At 39.4% G+C, this 25,178-nt stretch overlaps 1 protein-coding gene across 1 annotated transcript in view; it reads right to left on the bottom strand.

Moving 5' to 3' along the window:
- Positions 1-1,979: 1,979 nt before the first annotated feature.
- Positions 1,980-25,178, bottom strand: part of LOC115429933 (E3 ubiquitin-protein ligase rnf213-alpha-like) — a 76,674-nt gene continuing 53,475 nt past the window's right edge. Inside the window, exons 48-65 of the mRNA XM_030149766.1 lie at positions 21,417-21,527; positions 20,304-20,537; positions 19,061-19,133; positions 18,935-18,969; positions 18,732-18,832; positions 18,470-18,626; positions 16,471-16,630; positions 14,599-14,693; positions 13,273-13,527; positions 12,208-12,349; positions 11,554-11,637; positions 11,290-11,470; positions 10,261-10,462; positions 10,101-10,178; positions 9,047-9,244; positions 5,894-5,983; positions 3,960-4,138; positions 1,980-2,648 (exon numbers count right to left, since the gene is read on the bottom strand). Coding sequence (XP_030005626.1) covers positions 2,498-2,648; positions 3,960-4,138; positions 5,894-5,983; positions 9,047-9,244; positions 10,101-10,178; positions 10,261-10,462; positions 11,290-11,470; positions 11,554-11,637; positions 12,208-12,349; positions 13,273-13,527; positions 14,599-14,693; positions 16,471-16,630; positions 18,470-18,626; positions 18,732-18,832; positions 18,935-18,969; positions 19,061-19,133; positions 20,304-20,537; positions 21,417-21,527 — 2,526 coding nt within the window. The 3' untranslated portion in view covers positions 1,980-2,497. The remainder of the gene's footprint in view (positions 2,649-3,959; positions 4,139-5,893; positions 5,984-9,046; positions 9,245-10,100; positions 10,179-10,260; positions 10,463-11,289; positions 11,471-11,553; positions 11,638-12,207; positions 12,350-13,272; positions 13,528-14,598; positions 14,694-16,470; positions 16,631-18,469; positions 18,627-18,731; positions 18,833-18,934; positions 18,970-19,060; positions 19,134-20,303; positions 20,538-21,416; positions 21,528-25,178) is intronic.

Below are 25,178 nucleotides of genomic sequence, written 5' to 3'. Positions count from 1 at the left end.
CAGACTATGTCCACAGGAAGTCCTTCCACAGCAGCAACGTCCAGGTATCATCACTAATATGTTGAAAATGACAGTATACGTCACAATAAACAGCAGATTATAATAATAATAATTATGCCACTCTCTGCATTATCAAGCTCATTTATGATCCGGCACACATCAGTACAAATGTAGAACTAAAGTGTCCTGGATCTGTACCTGACTGCACATACACCCAGAGTATAGTCTGATCCACAGTTACACTGCTCATATCCAGAGTTTATCCTGATTCAAGAGTACTCCACATATACCCAGACATTAGTCTGATCCACAGATGTGCATGTGTTCAGTAACTGAACACTGTGCAATGATCATGTTTGTCTCCCTGACATAAACACACCCACGTCTCCACTTTCCTTCCAGGACAGACTGATGGTTCCTACTGGGAGACAGAGGACATCCATGCCAGCCTTCTCTGCTGACCCCTGACCCTGATCCTGACCCTGGTCCAGGCCCCAAAGGTGTTTGAATGTGGTCCACTACAGGACTAGAGCTGGGGTCCAGGATGGAAGGACGTCAGATTTAATTGACAGGAATTTCTTTTCAGATGAATCCACTGTCACAGTCATCAGCAGTCAAATAAAGACAAAGAATTCACATTTGGTTGTTGTTCTTTCTTCTGTAACAGTAAAAATACAACAGTTCAAATCTATAATATTGTTCCAACAGTTTCCATCTATTACCTGGAACAATGCCGTATGTAACCGTATGTAAAACCATGACATGACTACGACACTGTGCAGATTCGGCGCTCTCAGTGGTTAGGGCGGGGCCTGTGGGCGGGGCCTGTGGGTGGATACCAGAGAGTCCAAACGTGACTGACTTCTGATGTTTTTATTGGTGTTTTTTCTCACATTTTCACACAACAAATCCAACCACTGGACTCATGTCGAAGCACGTTAGAACAGGAATTTTTTTTTTTGTGCTTTAAGTTTTTATTGATTTGATCATATTTTCAGACATTTAAAAAAAAAGGGAAAAAAAACAAAGAGAAAAAAAATAAAGAAAAGGAAAGACAAAAAGAAAGTAAAGCTGCAAGAAGCACTGGGCAGGACCTTGCGCTCTGGCCGGGTTCCATCTCCCATCCCACCAACCGTCACCTGTTCCACCTCCCGTCCCTCCACCCGTCCTTGTGTTTTCAGGCAGTTTACTTATTGATACTCATTATTTAGCATTTTTAATAAGGATTTTATTTTGAAAAACCTTGTGTGTGTGTGTGTGTGTGTGTGTGTGTGTGTGAGTGAGTAAGAGAATCAGTTAGGGGAGGATAAACATGGCAGATGCCCCTGATCGCCACTAATGACCTGTGGAGGAGACATGGGTGTTTATGTTAAATTAACTACAAACCCACCTGTCTAACAAACTGACGTCTATCCATAACCACACCTCCAAACTCTAAAATTCTTGCACGTGGGCTCGGTCTCTAATTAAAGCTGCAAGCAGCATTAGGCGGGACCTCGCACTCTGGCCGGCTTCCACCTCTACTGCCGCCACCTGTCACGCCTCCCTCCACCCATTCTTGTTTTTTTTGGCAGTTTTATGTTTTTTTCCTCGCATATTTAATAAGACTTTTATTTTGAAAAACCCTACTCTGTGTGTGTGTGTGTGTGTGTGTGAGAGAGAGAAAGAGAGAGAGAGAGAATCAATTTGAATCGTTTTCTCATATTATGCAGGTTAGATCAGTAATAGTAGTAGTAATATATGTAGTAGTAGTAATAGTAATATATGTAGTAGTAGTAATAGTAATATATGTAGTAGTAATATATGCAGTAGTAGTAACAGTAATATATGTAGTAGTAGTAACAGTAATATATGTAGTAGTAGTAGTAGTAATATATCGAGCAGTAGTAGTAGCAGTAGTAGTAGTAACAGTAGTCCTTTGCACTACTTCTCATGTTATTTTGCACTACTTAACTTCAATGTTTTACAAATATCTTAGTTTGCAATACTTTTTATTTTTCAATGTAAATAACTGTCCCTTTGCTTATATTTGTTGTTGTTTTACTGACATTTGTTGTTTTACTGATATGTGTTGTCTGTCTGTAAATTCTTGCTCTGAACCTCAGCTTTACCTCAGTTTAATTCTACTTGGGACAATGATGATCAAGAGATTCTGATTCTGATCTGGTCAAACACATGGGGGGTCACCATGGAAACTGGACAAACCCACATGGTGCCCTTATGTGCAGCCCAAATGGAACCCTTCTGGGGCCCACATGAACATGCTGGATGGGATGCTTTGTTTGTAACTCATTCCATCTCACAGCGAAAAGCAACAAATACTTCAACAAAAAAAAATCAGCAGAAAGACAAAGAAAATACAGAATAGAACCCAACAAACAGATTCCTATTTTCCCCAGAGGTGATCATTGAATCCTGAGTCATGTGACTTGTTGGTTGGTGGTGAGTGTAAACCTTGAACTGAGGCAGTGTATCATTTGACCAGCAGAGGGCGCCGTTACAGCCTCTGAGTGCGACGCTGCTGCTGCTTGAAGGCCACCACGAACTTCCAGGTTTCCACGAACCGGAACATTGTGATCTCGTCGGGGAAGTTCTTCCTCACGTCCTCTGAACTGTTCTCCACATAGTCCACCAGAGTCTCCTTGATGCTGCGATGAAAACAACGGCACAGAGTTCAGGCAGGAATTCTACGCAATTTCTTTTTTATTATTTCAACTAATCTGAACAAGATCTTTTTCACTTGTTCTACTGGCAGATTTGAATTAAGCAAAAAAATCTGGAATTATGGGGGAAAAAAAATCTGGAATTAATCAAAAAATCTGCCAATGGAACACATGAAAATGATCTTGGTCAGATTTGTTGAGATCAGATTTTCCAGATCTATTGTCTGTAAATCAGTTCTTCTATCTGACTGAAAAGTTCCTCTGTAGGTGATTCTGTCTGATTTTAACCTCCTCAGACCCAGCTATGGGTTTTCTGTCCACATTTGTGGACAAGAGTTTCACAACTTTATACAAAAAAAAAAAAAAACAGTAAAGAAAACTGTCCACCACAAAGGACATTCCATAAAAATTTTAAAAACTGCATCTGAAAAAACTGTTGCATCATGATGTTTCCAATATAGGCACTAATTTAATTTAAAAAAAAAAAAAAAAGCTTGTACTTTGCTGACATTTCCTGGGTCTTAGGAGGATAAGTGTGATCAGATATTTGGAACAGAAATGAGACAAACACACTTGGTCAGATTCTTTCCAGTTTTATTGTGTTATTATTTGACTGTCCTGGTCAGATCAGATCAGATCGGACTACATGAGGCCCCTGAACTGGATGGTTTTTCTTTTGAAACATTAAAGCGCTGTTGGTCTTTGTCCACACGTCCAACTCCAGTCAGGTCCTAATTCTCTCCAGTTCATTTTTCTGTCTGTGCTTCTGCTCCTGAATCTCTTCCCTCACGCTGAACTCCTTCATAGATGACTTCATCATAAACACAGTCTGATTGTTTACAGAACAAACCCAAACTGCACACGGGCCTTTTCGGAAATTCTGTCGTGAAGTGCATTGTGGGAATGTGAGTTCCACAAAATGCCCCTTTACACAAACGTCCTGCCCCCTCAAATGAAAGTTAGAGAAGTTTCAGGAGGTGGGGAGATGGAGAGACACAGACCACACCCCCTCCAGACCACACCCCCATGTATAAACCCAAGCAAAATTAATCATAGTAACCGTGAAACCACGATTATTTCTCTGACGATAATCGTAGCACCAAAATCTGTAACCGATGCGTCTCTAGTAACAGTGGACAGTTAAGTGTTTGGAGATCCCTGGAAACATTTGAGGGAACATCAGAACACAAGTCCTGAACATATAAAGCACAGAGCAGGTCGGTTTCAGACGGCTGAATGTGGAAATGCTCCACGGTGCCTGTTTAAGGACAGAAGTGAATACGTGTGTGCTTTTACCTCCAGTCAGGCCTGTAGGTTTCAGCCGCTTCAGGCTTCTTCAGCTCCAGGACGAGGAACTCATGCATCTCCATCAGGAAAGTGTCGACGCTGCCCTTGGACAGGAAGTCAGTCAGCCGCCGGGGATCGTCTTCGCCCAGGGCCTGTTTGTACGAATCCGACACGTCAAAGAACGGATCCTGAGGGGAACAGTGAAGGCACCGCCGTTAAAGATCACCATCAGCACTGTATGAGCAGGTGTCAAACATACGGCCCACGGACCAAAACCAGCCTGTGGAAGGGTCCGGTCCGGTCCAGTCTAGTCTAGTCCAGTCCAGTCCAGTCTAGTCCAGTCCAGTCCAGTCCAGTCTACTCCAGTCCAGTCTGACCCATGGGATGAATTTGTGAAATATTTATGGAAAAATTATACTGCAGATATTAACAATCAATGGTGTCAAACTCCTGTTAGTTCAGGTTCCACATTCAGACCAATATGATGTAAAGTGGATCAGAACCAGGACAATAAGAACACAATAACCTACAAATAATGGCAAATACACATTTTTCTCATTTAGTGTAAAAAATGTAAATGACGTTATGAAAACACTGACATTTACAAACTCTCCTTTCACAAACAGTGGGAATAACCTGAACGACCTGAAAACTAAAGGAAAATCAGTGTAATTTTTCCGATATTCTGCCTCAGTTTATCATTTATACATGTTCATTATAACGTACAGATCATAGTGGATCTACAAACACACACAACATTTAATAACAGACAGAATATTGGTACAATTACACGTATTTTTCTAAAGACATTTCAGGTTGTTCATGTTTTTTACATTTTTGGGAATTTATAGTTTGTAAATGTGAACATTTCCATATAATTTAAATTTTGGTTACACTAAAAGAAAGATAAACAAGTGGTTCCAGGTACAACAAACCCCGCCCCCCACATATATTGTAGTGTATTTTGGCATCGATCCAGCTGATGTCATTATGTCTATGCATGCGGTGATGTCAGCATATGTGGGCGTGTCCTGATATAATCATGTCTACATACATGTACGTATGGTGATGTCAGCATATGAACCAAAAAAGTGTCAACATTGAGATGACTTTAAGAATGATCTGGTGTTGTTTCAGTTCTATACAACGTATGTCAGAGTGACGTATATCAATTGCCTCTATACACAGTTGTGGAAAAAATTATTATCCCACTCCTTGTTTTCTTCAGTTTCTTGTTCATTTTAATGCCTGGTCCAACTAAAGGTCCATTTGTTCTGACAAATATAATGATACCCACACAAATAGCTCACAGCAGTTTAATTTCAGAGCGGATATCTACCCATTAGACATGTTTTCTTGATAAAAACCAAAATCACTTCAGTTCTTTCATCAATATCTATGTCACCGTACTGACAAAAACAGTGGTTTTATTCATTCCATGTTTTCTTTTCTGTCTGTTTTAATCACACATTCCACACAGGAGTTAGTACTGGATTGCATAACCATTGTTTTTGATCACTTTGGATGGTCTAATAATTCTTTCCGCAACTTTATGAGTCAAATTTGAAGTAAATTGAAACAAAATTGATGCTTTTATAGACATTTGAAATTTCGCCCATTGTAAATAAATGGGAGAAAAAAGATTTTAAAAATTCATTAAAAATGTGAACTTTGACCTACTTTTCCAAAATGTAATCACATCTACTGTGGGTCACTGGTAATCTGTAAACCTAATTTGGGATGAATTCAACCAATAGTTTGCTCCTAAAGTGTAAACAGAGAAAAAAACAACCGAAAACAGGGCGGGGTCATAACTGGAATTGTCATTATTTGTAGGTTCTGATGTTATTACTTTACTGGTGTTTTGAGGTCGTTTTGGGCTGTACTGAAATGACGTCGACAGGCCTGATGTTTGACGTCGGTACCTCCAGATAATGTCTTACTCTGTTCAGTTTCAGCATATTTTCTGATTTGAGTGAAGCCAGGAGCTGCCACAGCGCCACACAGTGTTTCAGAGAGCATCGACTCAGAGCCTGTGGACGACAAACAACCAAACAGAGGAAAGACGAAGAAAAGGAGAGTGTTAAAAGAACATCCAGGTGTTTACAGATGTTTGTCCTGTTCAACTTCCTCATCTGAGACATCACACTGGTCGACAAGTAACAGACTTCCAGAATAAAAGTAGTTAAACTTTACCAAATTTGAGTCACTAATAAAGAAAAACCCCGTCCAAAGTGTTGGTTGGTTGCAGATTCTAAGATACAGTCTAGGACCAAAACATGAAATTCTGAGAATGAATAAGAGAATGGGTTTAATTTAAAAGGAATGTTTGTCAGATCTACCTCAAAACACTGTCTACACATGACAATACATTCACTTTACAGGTTCTATCAGTGGAACATTTATAAATCTATAGTACAAATGTACATTTAAACCAACATATATGTGGAACAAGTGGTTCCAGGCACAACAAGCCCCGCCCCTCGCACATACTGTATCTTATTTTGACATCGATCCAGCTGATGTCATCATGTCTGTGTGCTGATGTTATATCAACTGCCTCTATATTTGTGCCAAGTTTGAAGGAAATTGAGGCAAAATTGATGTTTTTATAGACATGTGAAATTCCATCTATTATAAGTAAATGGAAGAAAAAAGATTTTAAAACTGGGAAAAAAAAAAAAAATGTAACCACATCTATTCTGGGCCACTGGTAATCTATTAACCCAATTTGGTATGAATTCAACCAACAGTTTTGCTGCTAAAGTGTAAACAAACAAACAAAGTAACTAACCAAACTAAACAATAGCCCTTGATGCCCCATCGGGGTGTGTGTGTGTGTGTGTGTGTTAATAACACACCATCATATATACTGAACAACAAAAGAAACGCAAGTATGTTTCAATATTGGTTTATATGAGAGTTTTATTATGAATATTGGTTTCATATGAGATATTTATATCCAGCTGTGAAATTTACAGTGGGTCTCTCTTGCTGTCCTTGTAGCACTGAGCTGACGGTCACGGAGATGGGCCAAGCGAATATGGCGATCCTGATCACGGGTGGTCACACGTGGTCTTCCAGATCTTGGTCTGTCCCGAGTGGTCCCCGTGTCACGGAATCGTGTCCTCAGCCTACTGATGGTGGACTCGTGCACTTGCAGACGTCTGGCAACGTTGCGAGCCGTTAAACCAGCATCAAGTATACCAATGGCACATTCTCTCAGATTATCGTTAAGGCAAGGCATCGTGGTAATGCAGTAACCTTCGAATTTTACCATTTCTTTTTATAGCCCCCGGATAAACAAAGGGAATTGCCACTCCCATTTGTTGCTCCCACTACCATATCACTCAAAACGTACCGCACCTCCGATATTTTGTACACGTGCTCAACACCACTCGTGGTCGTGTTTGCCTGCAAACACACGCTCCAATGGTTACAACTCACTTATTGTAATGTGTATCTCAGTTGACAACTCAACAGGGCAGCTGAACTCTTGCCTAAATTAACGACCAAAACTTGCGTTTCTTTTGTTGTTCAGTATATATTGAAAACATGATGTAAGATTTAACACATTTAATGTCTGAAGCAGATATTTTGTAAGAAATTGTAGAACAGTGTTAGTGGATAAAGTTCTGTCGCTAAATCCATCCCATAATAGGCTCATCTCATTCCTCAACAGCTCAGTGTTGAATCTAAAGGATGATTCGATGGTTAAACTTACAAAAGTCTTCAGCAGCGACATCTGGGATCCCATCTTTAACCCTCAGAGCTCCAAGGGGATTTTCTACATTTTTACACCAAACTCAGGTGTTTCATATCAACATGTGTCTCCTTTTGTTTGAACTGAGGCCTGTTTTTATCCCGTTCACTGTAGAAACACATCAGCTGTTGAAACTGTTCAAATCTGTGTCATGTAGACCAGGTGTTTTGGTGATGAAATAGATTTAAAGAAGTCGGAGATTCACAAAAGTAGCACATTCTTTTTGGATAATTTTGTTAATTTTTGCTCATTTTCTAAGTTAATTTGCTTATTGTCTTGAATGTTTTGTTTCTTATTTGTTATTTTTATTTTCCAAAATGTCTTTGCTAATTTTCTACATTATTTTGACCATTTTTTTTTTTTTTTTTTACATTTTCACAATAATTTTGCTTAGTTTTATTTAGGTTTACCAGTGTCTGAGCATTACAAACGTAGGTGAATATATGAATAAAATAATAGATAAGGGTAGAAAACAGGTTTAACATCCTTCATTTTTGTTCACTTTCTTGATAATTTTGTTTATTTTCTAAATTAATTTGCTCATTGTCTTGAATATATAATTTCTTTCTGTTTTTATATAATTCTTTTTTTTTTTTTTTTTTTTTTTTTTAACATTTCCAAAATGTTTTTGTTCATTTTCTAGATTATTTTGTTTTGGGTTTTTGATGATGATAATTTTCTGGATCATTTTGTTCATTTTTTGTTCATGTTCACGATAAGTTTGTTCATTTTTGATTCAGGTTTGACCAAGTCTGAGCGTCACAAAAGTAGTGGAATATATGAATAAAATACTAGATAAGTGTAGAAGACGTGTAAAATGACATTTCAATACAGTGTCTTTTGATTATAAATGTTGTGTGTGGTTTTATTTTCATCAAACGTCCCTAATGTGAATAAATGAGGCTGAATAATGATGTCGCATCAGATCAACATTCATTAGACGTGTGGAAATGACACTGGACCATTATAGTATATTATATTATATTATATTATATTATATTATATTATATTATATTACAGGTACTAAGGATACAATATTTCCAATATTTCAAACCAGTATATTACATATATATACATTAATAAAATAATAGAAAAGTTGAAGAATGTTGGTAGGAAAGAGGCTTTTCTGACAGACATATTTCTCGGTGCATGTGTCCAACATCCTGACTCGTGTGGACACGTGTTAACGAACACATTTTTAAACTCAAAAACTTCAGAGTTTACGCATCAGGTGGTTTAAGTCCCAGAACTTTCTGACCCGGGTTTATCTGAATCAGTGAGGCATCTCAGATCAGGAGCTGCAGTGAAGTCAACTCTGATTGGATGAACTGACCGTGAGGACGTGTGCCGTCGTCTGCTTCCCCATCTGCAGCTCCTCCTCCAGGTAGCTGGACAGCGGCGTATCTGGACCTCTGTCTGTCGCGGCGAGGAAGTCCAGCGCCGTCTCCACGGTGGACAGGGCGTCACAGACCTCACTGTAGGACTGCAGCTCCACGTCCACAGCCCACAGGCTTCGAGTGGGAAGAGGCTCCTGGAGACGAAGGATACAGGTTATGACGGGTCCCAGATGATGGACAGCACCCAGAGGAGGGCGGTCCGTAGGGGGCGCTATGGTGTCGCAACACAATATCCACTGAGTTAAGGTGAAGACACGTCGCCAGAAAAGGTAGCCTGACTGATCAGTCGGCTCTCACCTCCCCGACGCAGTCAAAAAAGTGTGAAGAACACACCAAATTGACTACCGTCTTCAGCATACGTTCTGCAATTGCACAAGACGTAAAACCGTAAATGCTGGAGCATCTCTGTAAACCCAGAGCTGGCAGTCATCAGTCATTGTTGTCAGTGTTCAGTCGTCCAGAAGGGTCGGTGTTGTTGTACTTGTTGAACAGATGGTTCGTAATAAGAAGATCCTGGTGTTGTCAGCTCTAGAGCTTCAACTGGTGGAAGAAGAAAGATGTCGCAGGCAAAAACTGAGAAGAAATGGCACTATGCTAACAATGCTAACAGTGTTGACTTGATGGAATGAATGAATGAAGTCCATATTCAACACTGACTGTCACTCATTCAGATTCGATCTGAACAGTGAATGGACTTTAATAGAAGACAATAATAGTGTGCAGTACTTTGGCAGAGCAGGATTCACAAGGAAACTTCTCCTTCACCAGTTCACTAGTCCAGGTCTATCCCTCCACCAATCAGATTGGCCCGACTGAACGATGGGTAGTGGACGATTAAATGTGTTGAATCGGCTGAAAAGACTGGAGACGGCATTAACGACAGCTGATTGAACGGAACACACCAAACAGACTCATGTCACCGACCTCAGACTGACCGACAACGTCCGACCACTGAAAATCAGGTGGGTGTGTCTTCACCTTTAAATGTACCTGTTTAACGGCTGCTTTTACATCCTCCAGAACCATCTTATAGTTGCGTTGCTGCCTGATGATGAGTGTTGGAATGCCCTGTTGAACAGGAACAGAGCTCAGAGTTAAAAACATACATGTTTACGTGGTTCAAACGTCTACGACATGTCTGTTTGCTCACATTTGGAGAAATGAGAGGTTTTCCCAGCAGGAAGTGGGACAGGATTTGCCGCTGGATTTTAGGCAGGTCGTACTCGGGCTGGATTTCCTTTCCATTTTCAATGCTGTACTGGGTGTTGGACAGAATCAGGGGCATCAGGTCCCTGTCCACCTCGTACCGGATCATGTGGAGGTCCACCAGATCAGCAGCGCTCACTTTGTAACTGGACAGAACACACAGTAACGTCAGCAGATCCATCTGATTCTGTCAGATTCTGTCACTATTTATTGGAGATTAAACAGAGTTTGTTGTGTTAAGTCTGAGGGATTCATGAGGGGCTCAGTTCCTGCTAAACCCACCAGGGGATGTTACCCTCCAGGCTCTGACAAAAATGAAAATGGGGTTTCTGAGTGATGTTAGCTTAGCCACGTACTGTTTAGTTCTCAACACTAAAACAGAGAAGTAGTTGATGAATAAACTGAAAAATGTTGAACAGTTTTATGTTGTAGTTCATCAAACATGATGAACAAATACTGTTGGACATGGGACGTGGCTGGATGACTACGGGACATAAATAACGCTGTAGCTTTCCCTCCATGTGCAGCTTTAACCATGGAAGACCCAAACATCCACCACCGACTTAAACCATCTACTGATGTTTAATTCCTGTTGATCCACTAATCCCATCAATCCATGTAAATAATTGGTGTAAAATACAGTTCTTCATCTTTTCATGGTCATCAGATATGACCCATTTGGATATTCAGAGGCTCTGTAGTTACCATGGAAACACTGTCATCTTCTACAACATTGATTCACCAGTAAAACCCATGGGGTTGGATCAATGACAGTGGATGGACACACTGGGTTTATACTGTTTATATGGAATGATACATTATTAATAAACTACTGTATTCTATTTTAAATAAGCCAGTGCAGGTCAAGTATGACTGAAACATTTGTTGATCTCCGAGGGTCACAGTGTGGAGCCTTGTGGTGCTCCATCCCTGATGTGGCTTAAAACCCAACATGTGACATGAGCGCCCCCACCTGGTCTCCTCTCCTGTCTGTTTATCTGCACAGTAAACCAGGTCATTGTGCAGGCCGATGAGGTAGCTGACGAGGGCCGTGGAGCAGAGGCCCAGGCCCTGTCGCCGCGGTAACAGCACCGCCAAGCCACTGTCCAGGTCCAGGTCCTTCTGACAGAACTCCGGCGGGATCTTAATGGCACCTGGAGGACAACATGTCCAGACGTTGGAATAAAAAAGGACGGAGTGATCATAATATGTGATGCAAATTAGCATTTGAATTTACCGTTGGTCTGCAAAGACACTCGGAGCTGATTCCAGGTGGTCAGGAAGGTCCGGACATGTTCATGGTACCAGGATCCCAGTGACACTGCACAGAACAAGAACCACATTTAACCCTCAGACATCAGTTTAAAGTCATTCAGGACTAAAATGTCCATTTCAAATAGTGTCACAGATTCATACTTTATCTGGATAAATCTCTTAAACACCTTCAGTTCTGCTCAAAACTACATATCACTCAATGAACAAAATGGATGAAAAAAAATGTAAACGTTGATTCACCAGTAAAACCCATGGAGTTGGATCAACGACAGTGGATGGACACACTGTGTTTATGTTCAGTTAATGACAGATTTTACTAATAAAGTCAATTTTTCTTCAGTTTTCTGTTTCTGATATAATAACCCTCAACTTTAATTTGAGCTTTTATGAACATGTACAGGATCAGTAAATGAACTATAAGAAAATACATGATTTTTATAATATTAGAATAAATGGTGATAAAGTTCAAAAGAAAGAAAGAAAATCATTTGGGAACTTCCACCAAAATAGCACTGGGTCTGTATGGGTTAAGTCTGGTAGAACAACACTGAAGGTCGAGAGGTCACATACATGGACCAACTGTGGTGGAAGCTGGTCAACTGGTTTGGAAACGAACCTTCAGTATCCGCCTTCTGACTGTCCAGGAATTCAGCGATGGTGCCACAGATCATCTCAGGGCTGCTGTGAAACCTCCTGACCAGGTTTTTCTGGAGTGTGAGGATATCAGGAAGGTGCTTCACCAGTTGGAGCTCTGTTTCCTGATACAAACATTAAAAAAAAAAAAAAAAACAATCCCTGTAATAACCCTGTACGTTAGCGTCTGTTCTATGTGGATCAGAACCAGTTGAATGTGTGAGGTTGTCAGGTTCTGTTCTCTGTTCCAGTCCTAGTTCTGTTCTCTGTTCCAGTCCTGGTTCTGTTCTATGTTCCAGTCCTGGTTCTGTTCTATGTTCCAGTCCTGTGGTCTGGAAGCACATCAATCTAACTGTAGAAGTGGGTGGGACTTTGACTGGAGGAGAACTTAACTCATCCAATCACAGTCCATATATGACAGTGATCAATCTGAACTAGACTGATATCTGGAACCATTTACATGTTCTAAACCATCAACATATGGATCAGTAGAAGGAAACGAACATTTAGAATATTCTAAAAAATCGTCAAAATTTAAAAAAAAAAAAAAAAAAATCTAAATTTGTCAAAACTGTGAACAAACTTTGAAGGCATTGTCACAACAAAGACAAAAAAGGTTAGAAATGGATTCGACCAGTAGTTTCAGAGAAGATGTTTGAAGAAATTGCTAACGAACACGATGGTGAACACATGACGTGCTCAGTAGCTCATGGCCGATCAGCCGGTGAACTCATAATGGATTAGATTTATGTAGCGCTTTTCTATGAACGCATACTCAAAGCGCGTACAGTGGATCCATTATTCATTCACTCTCACATTCCCACTCTGGTGGTGTTAAACTACACCTGTATCTACAGCTGCCCTGGGGTAGACTGATGGAAGTGTGGCTGCCATTCCACGCCTACGGCCCCTCCCACCACCAAACATTCATACACATTCATACACCAGTGTGAGTAGCAGCACTGGAGGCATGTAGGCTGAAGTGTGTCACCCAAGGACAGAAAAAGCATCAAAAGCAGACCCATAAAATGAGTCGCTGTTTTCTGACCTTGTGCAGGAACTTCCAGAGTAAAGGTACGGTGTTTCTGCCGTTGTTCTGCTCTACGATGTGGGCGAGACTCAGAGGACACACTCTGTCCCTGCAGCTCCACACCGTGGAGTTATGGATGAGCGACTGCTGTGGAAATAATGAGGCGAAGTGAAGCTGAGGATCCTCGAACAGAAGCTTCTTGATCTTAAACGCGGAAACACGGGAGTCACTCAGGAGCAGAAGATTCACTTTCTTCAGCTTTTCCCCCAAGTTCTGCAAATGACAAGAGAAATAAACAGTCTCCAGTGTCCCTGTACGTCAGCGTCTGTTCTGTGTGGATCAGAACCAGTTGAATGTGTGAGTTTGTCAGGTTGTGTTCAATATTCCAGTCCTGGTTCTGTTCTATGTTCCAGTCCTGGTTCTGTTCTATGCTCCAGTCCTGAGGTCTGGATGCACATCAATCTAATTACAGAAGTGGGCGGGACTTTCACTGGAGGAGAACTCAGCTCATCCAGTCACAGTCCATATCTGACTTCTATCAGTGATCAATAGGAACTAGACCAGGGGTGCCCAGTCCTGGTCCTCCAGATCTACTATCCTGCATGTTTTAGATGTTTCCTCTTCCAGTCCACCTGAAGGTTGTTCTCAGTTTTCTGCAGAGCTTGATGATAGGCTGATCATTTGAATCAGGTGTGTTGGAAGAAGGATACATGTAAAACATGCAGGACAGTAGATCTGGAGGACCAGGATTGAACACCCCTGAACTAGACTGATATCTGGAACCATTTACATGTTCTAAACCATCAACATATGGACCAGCAGAAGGAAAGGAACATCTAGAATGTTTCAAAAATTTGTCAAAAATCTAAATTTCTCAAAACTGTCAGCATATTTTTAGCCATTGTCCCCAAGGAAGAAACATATACAATTTGAAATGAATCTGACCCAATAGTTTTGAAGAAGATTGTTGAAATATAGACATTTGTGACCTTGAATTTGAACTTTCAAGGTCAAAGGTCATGGACCCAAATGAAAATCTATATAACACTTCTATCAGTGATCAATAGGAATTAGACTGATATCTGTATCTATTTACATGTTATAAACCACCAACATATGGGGCATTAGAAGGAAAGGAACATTTTTAATATTTCAAAAATTGGTCAAAAATCAAAAATCCTAACTTCTCAAAAATGTGAACAAACTTTGTACACAGTTTGGTGAGAAAATGCTTAAAGACATTACTAATGAAGACGACACTGGACACAGCACCTTCACAGGAGCTCAAAGCTGACTGGACGGTGTATGTGTTCTCAGTCAAAATGAAAAGAAGAAGAAATAAACCTGTAATTGAGGTGTGATTCTGCTGCTCATTTCTTTTTCCCATTCGTTTCTGGCATCTTTGGTCGACAGCAGTTCATCACCCTGAAAATCAGGCCCTAAAAGGAAACAGGAGTGGAACCACATCCATGAATGCAGCAGTAAAATACACAGAAAAACAGCAGAACACTGGCAGGAACACTTAACACTTTGGCATAAACAAGGTTTAATACAGTCCAGTCCGTTTCATACATCTGTGAACATTTGGAAAATCTAACTCTGTATCCTTTTATTGAATATTATTTCTATCAGTTATTAATCATTTTGATTTAGAGTAAAAGACATTGGTTCATATCCATTATTATTTTTGGTGCTCGGTCACTTCCTGTTATTAAAAGTCATATTATTTTTCACTGTTTGTTTTTTGTCTGATTTTTTAAATTCTGATCCATCCACTAAAACCATCCCATAATAAACAGTGTTAAATTCCTACACTAACACCCTTCTACCAAGTGAGTACAAAATACACACTGACACATTTAACATTTGACCTAGAACCAAAAATAATAATAATATGAACCGATGTTTGTGTTAATCACTGACAGATGACAGGAGGATCAAATTTAAAAAATAAAAATCCAATTTATATGTAGAATATTGAAAAAAAAAAAAAAAAAGGTTTTGTGTTTTTTGCATCAAAAAAAGGTGGTGGTTTGTTTCCATTACAAACATGACATTTATTGGATTAAAAATATGACAATTATTTATTTTTAATTACTGATAGTTAACAAGACATTGTGGACAGAAAAACAACAACACATAAACAAAGGGAAAATCAAACAAATAAACAAACCAAAAACCACAACAACATAGTAATGACAAACAACAATAACAACATCATATTACAATGAAAAAGATCATAAATGTAAAGTGTAACTAAACAATATAGCTTGGTTGGGGGCGATAGGGAAAAGGGGAAGAGGGGAGTGTGAATGACAGAGAGAAAGAGAGAGGGGAGGAATGAGGGGGAAAGTAATAATTGCTGTAATAACACAAAAATATATAATAATAATACCAGTAGCCTAATTTGCTAGTATTATTGTGGCGGTGGAGGCAGCCACAATAAAACGATGAGTTAAACTAGAAGCACTCGAAGAGCGCAGACCTCCACCAAGGCTGATCAGTGGCCCCCCCCGTGGGCCCCCCCCCCACGCCAAGGAGGTTATGTTTTTGCCAGGGTTTGTTTGTTTGTTTGTCTGTCTGTCTGTTTGTCTGTCCGTTAGTATGCAACATAACTCAAAAAGTTATGGACAGATTTTGATGAAATTTTCAGGGTTTATTGGAAATGGGCCCCCCCACCCCCGATCACCACCAAAATTTAATCATTTCTTCCTTATCCCATTTCCAACAAACCCTGAAAATTTCATCAAAATCTGTCCCTAACTTTTTGAGTTATGTTGCACGCTAACGGACAGACAAACAGACAGACAGACAGACAGACAAACAAACAAACAAACCCTGGCAAAAACATAACCTCCTTGGCGGAGGTAATAATTTAATATTTGTAATGATGTATTTATCACTTATTATCTGTTTGAGTTTATATGAATTAACTTAAATAAATATGGCTATGAGGTGGGGGGTGGAGGGGGTGGAGCCAAGCACACAGAGCCCAAGGAGGAAATATGACAATTATTAAGTATTTAATATTTTTCTTTACTGCTCAAGGTGATGAAATAGAAAAAAGAGTTGGAAACAAACTATCTGAAAAGTATTTGGGCGTTAGTGCAGCGCTGTGCAGATGATGCGCTCTCAGTGGTTCTGAAGCGTCTCTGGGTCAGACAGCGCAGGGTTAATAATGTGTCATGAGTCTTTGTTGGTGGTCTGTTCCAGTACCTGGTTCCAGGAGGCTGCTGATGAGCAGGTGAATGATGCTGTCAGTGTCATCCTTCCCCTTTCCCAGGTATCTGATCACATGGTCCTCATCTTTCTGAAGGTGAGCAAAAAGAAATTCTGCTGGTTCAGGGACCGGAGGCTTAATGATGGCGGAGATCGACTGAAACACAACAAATGTGGACATGAGGTGAGACTGGAGTCCACAAGAATGATGGGATGTTACAAAACCAACTCAGATCACAGCTTCTTTTCACTGTTTACACTCAGAAGTAAGGCCTTTTTTCCACTTAAGTGTTCTACGTGGACGTTTGTTTAACCCTTAAATGTGACGTTCACTACGGAGCCTCTGAACGTCCAAATATGGTCATATCTGATGACCATGAAAAGATGAAGAACTCCATTTTATACCAATTATTGACATATTTTGACAGGTTTCCTGGTTAGAAGTAAGTGAACATTTTGTAAGTACAGCTGATTTTAGATACAGGTGACTGTTAAGGTTTTTTGATGGTTAAGTTAAGGTTAATTGCTTCCATATGGGTTCCTCTTACTTCAGGGTTTCAGTGACATCTCAAACATCTGTTGTCTTTTTGTTCACAATGATTTCATGGGAACAGAACATCAGACTATCAGTTCCAAAACCTCACCAGCACGGCTTTTACTGTGTTGAGGGTCACACTTCCTACTTGAAGTTACTAAGGGCGTACCACAAGGGTCAGTCCTCGGACCTCTCCTATTCATTCATCCATCAACAACATTCATCAAAATGTTTCCAATGCTAACTCTCATTTCTATACAAACGACACGGTCATTTACATCTCAGCTTCCACACCCAGTCCAAGGAACTTTGGATATTGTACGATTAAAATTTTACAATTTTAAACTGGTTTTAGAGTCAACCAAAACCAAATGTATGTTATTTTCAAATGCTAAGTCAAAGCTACTGGATCTTCCATTAGTTACCACTTCTCATGGTATCGTATCAAGTATATCTGAGTACAGATATCTGGTATTTTAATAGATGATTCTTTCACTCCTCACATTAATTAAATTAATTAATTAAGGAGAAGCTAAAGTTGAGCTTTTATTTCAAGCCTTCTTCAGCCTATTTAAAACCTTCCCTTTCTTTCAAGACAAAAAAGAGGCTTGTTGTTGCCACTTTCATGTCTGTTTGGTTTATCTGGATATTATTCATATGAATGTGTCATGTGGTGGAAAATTGACTTCTATACTGCTGTCATGGCCTGGTACATCTTCTTTATTGCTGAGTCATTATTCATGTCTTACATCTCTATGCGTGATGTTTACAACTCTGTAACACCCTGACCCAAGCACGGAGTTCTTGCCTTGATTGAAAACCCAAACACCTAAATGTCTGAATGTGTAGATAGAGGATGGCGCCTGCACTCCAGATAGGATCCAAGCAAGGTTAGGGTGAAGAGGTCACCATGACCTCTTCATGGAGCAGAGAAGGAGTAGTATGGAGTGGTACGATATACGTAAGGGATGACATCATGGTTTGAGGGGGTTGGATTTGGTTCTATATAATCTTTAGTTTTTCTCCTGTTTAATCAGACTTCACTTACAGAACTTCTCTGTGAATGACTTCTCAAATAAATGATCATTTATTTTAACTCTAACTTTCTCTCCTCTTCTTTGAGTGAGTGGTCAGTTGAACATTTCTACAACAGTCATCACAGTTCATGACAGATCCCAGTGCTCTTAGGTTTGTCAAAAACCTCAAAACACAAACTCATCACTGTTTTATACACTCAGGTTGGACAGATAGACTGAAACACTGGTATTCTTTTATTAATAAATGTATTTTATTTCTGCTTCCTTCATATTTAATGAGCTACATCTGTTGGAATAACTTTAATAATTATAGTCTCTGGTCCCAGGATCTGTTATCACTGGGTTCTACAAGTCCAAGCATAACTGACAAACAAACAAACAAACAAACAAACAGACAAACCCTGATGAGGTGAGGTGAACCTACCTGTGTGCAGTTGCGGACGCCGACCATCATGGCCATGTGGGTGAACATCCGGATGATGGTGAAGGGAACGGAGGACAGGCCTTTTGTGTCCTGCATGTCCGGATTGTTCCTGCAAACGGGATCACCGAGGATGTGTCCCGTCTCAGTCAGGTTATTCCTATCAGAGGGTAAAAAAAAATAAATAAAATGAAAGAATGAATGAAAAGGCACCCTACTGAAAAGCATTCCATGTGCATTCATCTAAAGGTCAAAGGTGACTTACTTCAAATCAAAAGCCTTAAATCCTTCCACAGGTCTATGTTCAAGACCTCCAATCTTTTCACCACAGTCGAAGCATTCACCTTCTTTCGTGGGGAGACCACACTGGAGAAAAGAAAAGGTGAGAAACCATCCAAAACATGAAAAATGGAAGACAACTTATTATCTAAACAATGTAAGTTATGAATCACAGAGAACGTAACATACATTACCAACTGCACATGGGTGACCATTTTTGCAATCTATAAACACAATAAATAGAAAAAGTTAATTTAACTATCTGACATGATAAAATTTTCTTATTTGAGGGTGTATTTCTTGTCTGTTACTTACAGTACCACTTGGTAGCCCGTACAAGTTGATGAACCTCTGCCAACATCTCTGGCATAGTGGGTAAGTATGCCACCTGTACCCAAACATACACCATTACAACTGAACACTGTTAATACCCTGGTATTACTATTACTGATACAATGAATAAAACTATATTATAATTATAATACTCTCTATATGTGATACTTATTGACAGGAAGCAGCTGAATACATTTATATTGTATAACTATAAATGGGGTAAATACATTTCTCATAAATTCTTTCCATTCATTTTCAGACAAATATATGCAGTTTATTCATTATATCTTCAAAAACTTTATTAACCCTCTGGTATCCAGGTGAGCATATTATGCACACTCTGCACTTCCTGTTATTAAAGGTCATATTATTTTGTACAGTTTGTTCTAGGTCAGAATTCAAAAGTTGTTCATTTTTGCATGATTTTTTAAAATTCCGATCCATCCACTAAAACCATCCCATAATAAACAGTGTTAAATTCCTACACTGACACCGTTGTACTAATGAGTACAAAATACACAGTGACACATTTAACATTTGACCTAGAACCAAAAATAATGATACTAACCAGTGTTGGTATTAGTCATTGACATACAGTATGACAGGATGAAAAAATCTCTAATCCAATTTTTATGGAGCATATTGAAAAACCAAACAAACAAAAAGTAAAATTTTTTTTTGTTTTTTTGCATCAAAAATATGGCTTGTTGTAAACATGGCATTTAAAGGGTTAAGAATATGACAGTTATTGAGTATTTGGTATTTTCATTTGTGGTTCAAGTTGATGAAATACAAAAAATGCAAAATAAATAAACAAAAAAGTTCAAAACAAACCACTATGAAAACATTGTGCCATTACAACAACACTGTGCAGATCATACGTTTTCAGTGGTTATGAAGGGTGGGATACCAGATGGAAAGGAAAATTAAGGTAAAAACTAACCAAACAAATAAATAACTAACTAATTAACCTAAGTAACTCCTCCAGAGTGTCTGTTTTGGGTGACTTTCGCTGGTCCTTAAGTCCAGATAAAGGAGGACGGTTGGAATTGGAACATTACAATTACCTACGCATTTACAATTATGCTAATTAAGTGATGACATCATTTAGTAACTTCTATCTACTTCTAGGACAGTTAAATACTTTCACTACTGAGGAGTTGGAAACGCTGTCATCTCCTTCACAGACTGGGCCCCCTCCCATTATGACTGACACGGTCCATACCTTCATATCAGCCGGTGCCGTGGCCAGCCTTCGCAGGGGGGCTAAGATGGTGTGTTTCCCACAGAGTAAGACTGCAGCCAAGTGAACAACCAACTCAACCAACACTCGCTGAAAACCAGGATGGACGGCAAACGGCCCAAGGTCGTTCTTCACTAATGCCCGGGCGAAGGCCTTCACCTCTGGGCTGGGCAGGTACGTGGAGGTCTGGATGTAGGTCACCCAGACTTCCAAACGCTGTTGGGATGGACAAGGATCCAGTTAAATACAAAAAAACAGACCTTAGACTTTAACCATAGAGAACCAATAACCATCCACTGATCTAAACTGTTTAATACCTGCTGATCCACTAATCCTATCAATACGTGGAAATAACTGGTGTAAAATACAGTTCTTCATCTTTTCATGGTCATCAGATATGACCATATTCGGATGTTCCGAGGCTCCGTAGTTACTGTGGAAACACCGTCATCTTCTACAACATTGATTCACAAGTAAAACCCATGGAGTTGGATCAATGACAGTGGATGGACACACACACACATATACACATACACACATACACAGATAGATACACAGATACACAGACAGACAGACAGATAGATAGACAGACAAATTCACTTAAACGTAAATTTAAAAACCAACAATATAATCAACAAAATTAACAACAAAATTAATTAATTAAACAACATAATAAGTAACATACACAAAATAAGCCACAAACTGAAAAAAATTGAGTAAAAACATAATGAAATATGCAACAAAATGAACCACAACAAATTAATAAATAAAATGAAGAAAAACAAACAAGAAAATTTACAGAAATAATAAATGACATTCATTAATAACAAAAATACAATAAAATACACAAACTAGAAGCACTCGGAGAGCGCAGACCTCCGCCAAGGCTGATCAGTGCCCCCCCCCCGTGGGCCCCCCCACCCCCGATCACCACCAAAATTTAATCATTTCTTCCTTATCCCATTTCCAACAAACCACGAAAATTTCATCCAAATCTGTCCATAACTTTTTGAGTTATGTTGCACACTAACGGACAGACAAACAAACCCTGGCAAAAACATAACCTCCCTGGCGGAGGTAAAAATCCTCTAATACCTCAGAAGTGGGATGGAAGGTTGCACTGGCTTCTCTGTACAAAGTGGTGACGTCCCTGTAAAGTGCTAACAGTAGATAAACTGTCTTCTGCTGTGGAGAACATCTGCGCTTCTGAAAAAGAAAACAACATGAAACCAATGGTGGATTATTGTACCGGCGCCTATGGAGCCACGCCCCCTGGTTTGAAAATCTGCAGAAAAAGTTGCTGCTTTGGTCGGGAACTGAACCCCAGTGTTCTGCGTCTCAGTCTGAATCATTTCCTTTTGAGCTAAACCCCAGCTGTCACTACTGACCCATGTGCAATCTGTTTTAGTACTTTTTGGACTGTGACGTTTACTCCTGTGGGTGGAGCTTGAATAGTAACTTCTGTGCTCTGGGGCTCTCCTATGTCTTGTATTGGCAGAGGAGGGGCATCGACTGTCCTCGCACCATTTGTAACCAGCAAAACTAGAATTTTTAGGATAAAGGGAGTTAAATCTGAACCGGACTTAAGTCTAATAATCATGACGAGACAACTGTCTGTTCCAGCAGCATTTGGGTCTGCATGAAAAACCAATTATTTATTTTCATTTTTCACTTTCATATATATTTTAATATTTGAGGTTTTATTTTTTTAGTTTTAGTAAACATGCAACTAAAAAAAAATAAAACCTCAAATATTAAAATATATATTAAAGTGAAAAATGAAAATAATTTATTCAAAAGAATTATCGAAGTGAATCAAAATTATATTTAACCTGAAAATAACTTTTCATACACTTATTTTTAATTGGAATACATTGTTGTATTTTTCACAATTCAAGATCAAAACTTATATTTTCAATTTCAAATTTTATATTACATTATATATATTTTCATATACAAAACTTATGGCCCTAAATCGGCTCCATACATTACAGGTACGGGAGACTTTCATCACCAATTTTTCATCAAATCTGTCAAACCTCAGTCATATCCTCAGTATCACGAATCTGTTAGTCTTTCTGTGATTACTCACCTGAATCTCGTCCCTCATCGTGAACAGCTTCTTGGTGCCATCCACCATAAACAAACCATGTGTTTACAAACAGAGCTGGGAGGTCACTCAGGCATCTTTGGAATTTTGTCACCACGTGCATTGTGGGAAGTGGAGGTTCGCGCTGCCGCTGCAGTGCAACCATATGATATTATATGGATGAAACAAACATGATGCAGAAACAGCTGAAACGCGGAAGCAGAGCTCCACCTGGCAGTGGCAGCTGCAAGAAACACGATGCAGAAACACTGCCGCTGCCAGGCAGCAGCGCGAGCCTCCGCTTCCCACAATGCACATCGCGACAAAATTCCAAAGTGTTTAAAAGGCCTGTAGGTTTGTTGTATAATTCGTTTCTTTTTGTATTGTGTCTGTGTGGTTCCTTAAGTCTAAGTACATCTTTATGTAAATATATTATCTAAAATTAAAAAAAATAATAACATAAAAAGACTTAAGTGTATATTGTGTTGTGAAATGTGACCCTAATGCAGAGTATGAAGAATATTATATATAGGCCTGTAACAGTACACAAAATTTTGGTTCGGTACGTTTTCGGTTTTCAAAGCCACGGTTCGTTTTTTTTCGGTTCGGTACGGGAAGAAAGAAAACCCCTTCAAAATGTCTATTAATGAATTTATGAATTTTTTAACATTTTCCCCCCGATTTTTGGACACAACAGAATATAGAAAAACAGGAATAATATTATTCTGCTGCTACAAATCAAATAGAAAATAAAATAAATTATTAATATTACTAAATGTATTTTAAACATTAGTATTGCACTTTTCCCTGAAAGGTAGTTTCGAACAAACAAGAAAAATCTAATCACAGTTCTGTCAGTTCACATTCTGCAGAAAAATAACAAAAAAATTCCACATGAAGTGCAACATTAACAAGAGGGTAAACTGGTATTCTGTTTAAACAAACTGAAGAGAAACATTGACAACACAATGAACCAAATTATTTATTTTAGGACAGAGAACAAACTGTTTAGGACACTGTGTGTATATGTGTGCACGGGGGATTTTTTTTTTTTTTTGTCGGAGCCGGGGGGTACGGGGGGCGCAGTTATATACCTGGAGGTGCGGTCCATAACTAACGTAACGAACGCTGTTGTGAAACAAAAGTGAAACTTTGCATACTTTCAACGCTCTAGTTATTCCTCTATTATACAGTGTACGTGATAGACAGACAGACAGACAGACAGAGCTAGTGTCAGTGTTTCAGAACTACCGTAGTTCCTAGGGGCCAAACAACGTCCGTCTTATTAACGTCTCTTTCCTCGTTGTCGTCTTTCACCTGAACCTGAACTGATCCAAACTGGACTGGACTGATGGTGGAGGGTCTGCAGTCTCTTCCTTCCAGGTTCACATCATATTTGTTGTTTTTTTCACCTTATATCAGCTGCTATTTCATATTTCGGGTCCATGTGTGCTCCTTCCATATGTCCGTGTGAAACTTGCGCAGATTTAAAGTTCCGCATCGAACGACGTCTTTCATTCCTTTTCCTTTTTCTCAACATACTGTGCCGTTTCGGTACAGCTGTGTACCGAACTGAACAGGTGCATACCGAAATGGTTCAGTTCAGTACGTGTACCGTTACAGGCCTAATATAAATATATATACACACACACATACACTATATATATATATATATATATATATATATATATATATATATATATATATATATATATATATATATATACATAGTACAGGCCGAAAGTTTGGACACACCTTCTCATTCTTTGCATTTTCTTTATTTTCATGACTATTTTCATTGTAGATTCTCACTGAAGGCATCAAACTATGAATGAACACATGTGGAATTATGTACTTAACAAAAAAGTGTGAAATAACTGAAAACATCTCTTATATTCTAGTTTCTTCAAAGTAGCCACCCTTAGCTCTGATGACTGCTTTGCACACTCTTGGCATTCTCTTGATGAGCTTCTAGAGGTAGTCACCTGAAATGGTTTCCTAACAGTCTTGAAGAAGTTCCCACAGATGCTTAGCACTTGTTGGCCCTTTTGCCTTCACTCTGCGGTCCTGCTCACCCCAAACCATCTCAATTGGGTTCAGGTCCGGTGACTGTGGAGCCCAGGTCATCTGGCGCAGCACTCCATCACTCTCCTTCTTGGTCAGATATCCCTCACACAGCCTGGAGGTGTGTTTGGGGTCATTGTCCTGTTGAAACATAAATGGTCCAACTAAACGCAGACCGGATGGAATGGCATGTCACCGCAGGATGCTGTGGTAGCCATGTTGGTTCAGGTTGCCTTCAATTTTGAATAAATCCCCAACAGTGTCACCAGCAAAGCACCCCCACACCATCACACCCCCTACTCCATGCTCCACGGTGGGAACCAGGCATGTAGCATCCATCCGTTCACCTTTTCTGCGTCGCACAAAGACACGGCGGTTGGATCCAAAGATCTCAAAAACCATTTCAGGTGACTACCTCTTGAAGCTCATCAAGAGAATGCTAAGAGTGTGCAAAGCAGTCATCAGAGCTAAGGATGGCTACTTTGAAGAAACTAGAATATAAGAGATGTTTTCAGTTATTTCACACTTTTTGGTTAAGTACATAATTCCACATGTGTTCATTCATAGTTTTGATGCCTTCAGTGAGAATCTACAATGTAAATAGTCATGAAAATAAAGAAAATGTGAAGAATGAGAAGGTGTGTCCAAACTTTTGGCCTGTACTATATATATATATATATATATATATATATATATATATATAT

This window comes from Sphaeramia orbicularis, chromosome 12 (assembly GCF_902148855.1).
Source record: "Sphaeramia orbicularis chromosome 12, fSphaOr1.1, whole genome shotgun sequence".
Classification (NCBI taxonomy): domain Eukaryota; kingdom Metazoa; phylum Chordata; class Actinopteri; order Kurtiformes; family Apogonidae; genus Sphaeramia; species Sphaeramia orbicularis.
This window is presented reverse-complemented; position numbering and strand designations above follow the sequence as displayed.